Source organism: Penaeus monodon, chromosome 15 (assembly GCF_015228065.2).
Source record: "Penaeus monodon isolate SGIC_2016 chromosome 15, NSTDA_Pmon_1, whole genome shotgun sequence".
Lineage (NCBI taxonomy): Eukaryota > Metazoa > Arthropoda > Malacostraca > Decapoda > Penaeidae > Penaeus > Penaeus monodon.
In genome coordinates this window covers 32057187-32058768 of record NC_051400.1, presented here as the reverse complement: position 1 = coordinate 32058768, position 1582 = coordinate 32057187, and the positions used below count along the sequence as shown (strand labels likewise).

The window sequence follows — 1582 nt, the reverse complement described above, 5'->3', positions numbered from 1 at the left end:
TGGAATCCTTCTTGTGCGGGTCCGAGAAGACGCTGTCGTTGGCGGCCGAACTGCTGTGGCCCTCCGGAATGGCCGAGAGCCTTCCCTGGGGAGCGATGGCCCCGGGCTGTCCCCCTGCGGCCGAGGGCGGATCGCCGTCGCACGAGACAATGGAGTCCCCGGGGTTGCCGGCCGAGTCGAGGCGCGGGCGGGTCGAAGTGTTGGCATGCGGCGGCTTGGAGGAGATGCTCGCCTTCTCCCAGAAAAACCTGCGGCCGTGGTGCTGCTTGAAGCGCGGGAACACCCTCGCCAGGCACTCCACGTACGCGTCGCGGTACTGGCGGTTCATGAGCACGTAAACCACCAGGTTGAGGCAGTACTGGATCCAGTAAAGGATGTGCAGGAAGAGGAACCTCACGGGGTGCTTCACCTGCGGGTCGAGGGTGTGGATCATCATGACGGGCACGCTGCACACCAGCACGAGCACGAAGATGATGAAAATGGTGCGGGCGACGCGCATGTCTCGGCGGCTGGTGCTGAGGCGCTGGCTCACCGTGGACGACTGGTGGGTGCTGCGGGGGGAAGGGCGGAGTCAGCCAGGCTTTACGTGTTGGTCATGATTGGAATTACTGTACAACTTTTCTTCCACAAAAATGAACTCTATTCGAAAGTGATTTGGTGACAAATTCGTCATATATAATAAAAAATAAACAGTTTTCAAGAGAACATTCAAATAATTCAAAATAAAAAATCCTTCATATGCAGTGACACATCCAACTTATATAGAGATTCACCAATATTTCACACTGTTATTAAACCAACTAAGCTATAAGAACGCGTTTGCCACTTACCGCCTGCCGTTCAAGTGTCTGGCTGCACGGACGCTACAAGGTCAAAAGCAAGAGGTTAAACGCAGCTACAAAGTCCAACAAGCAGCATTAGCAATAGAAAACCTTGGCTATTGTGTTGGGAGATGTGTGGGGGGAGGGCCCGGGGAGTGCATGGCAGCTTTTGGTAGGTGTTTTGATTTTTTATCAATTGCTTTACACGCGCTCTCATGAAAATGTATGGAAAGTAACTAAGCTGTTGCCAAAGGAGATATAAAAGCATTTTGAGCATTACAAGCTGGGGTGATTTACGTGTACAAGGATATCTTTATAAAGGTTTTAATCCAATTCTACAGACTTGGATTCGATTTTAGTCCAAAATTCTTCGGTCAAATTGCTATTCAAATCTCGAGCTGAATCTATGAAATATAACAAGAATAAGGCAATATTATTCTCCAGAGAAAGAAAAGAAATAACATTTGCATTACACTCAATTACAGTTACAAATATCACCATCGACTTTATAACAAGCAAGGACAAACATCCATAAAGTATATAACTAAAAGAGTGTTGGATGTTCGTGCCACCGAAGACTACTGCAGAAGCGTGAAGGGCATGATAATCTAATCGGAGCCGACGAAGACATTTTTGGAAAGCGCTTCTGGGGGAAATTTTGTTTATTTGAAAGGATAATAGTTTTCAAAATTGCTAAGAGGCGAATGGGGAATGTGTGCAGAGGTACAAAACATATTCTACTCCCACATATTAACCCTCTG

At 47.7% G+C, this 1582-nt stretch overlaps 1 protein-coding gene across 1 annotated transcript in view; it reads right to left on the bottom strand.

The window, feature by feature from the left end:
- The window catches only part of LOC119581950 (G-protein coupled receptor moody-like), a gene marked incomplete in the record, with an annotated part of 84922 nt that overhangs the window by 1586 nt on the left and 81754 nt on the right, over positions 1-1582 (bottom strand). Inside the window, 2 exon segments of the mRNA XM_037930130.1 lie at positions 1-551; positions 831-863. Of these exon segments, the coding sequence (XP_037786058.1) occupies positions 1-551; positions 831-863 (584 nt within the window).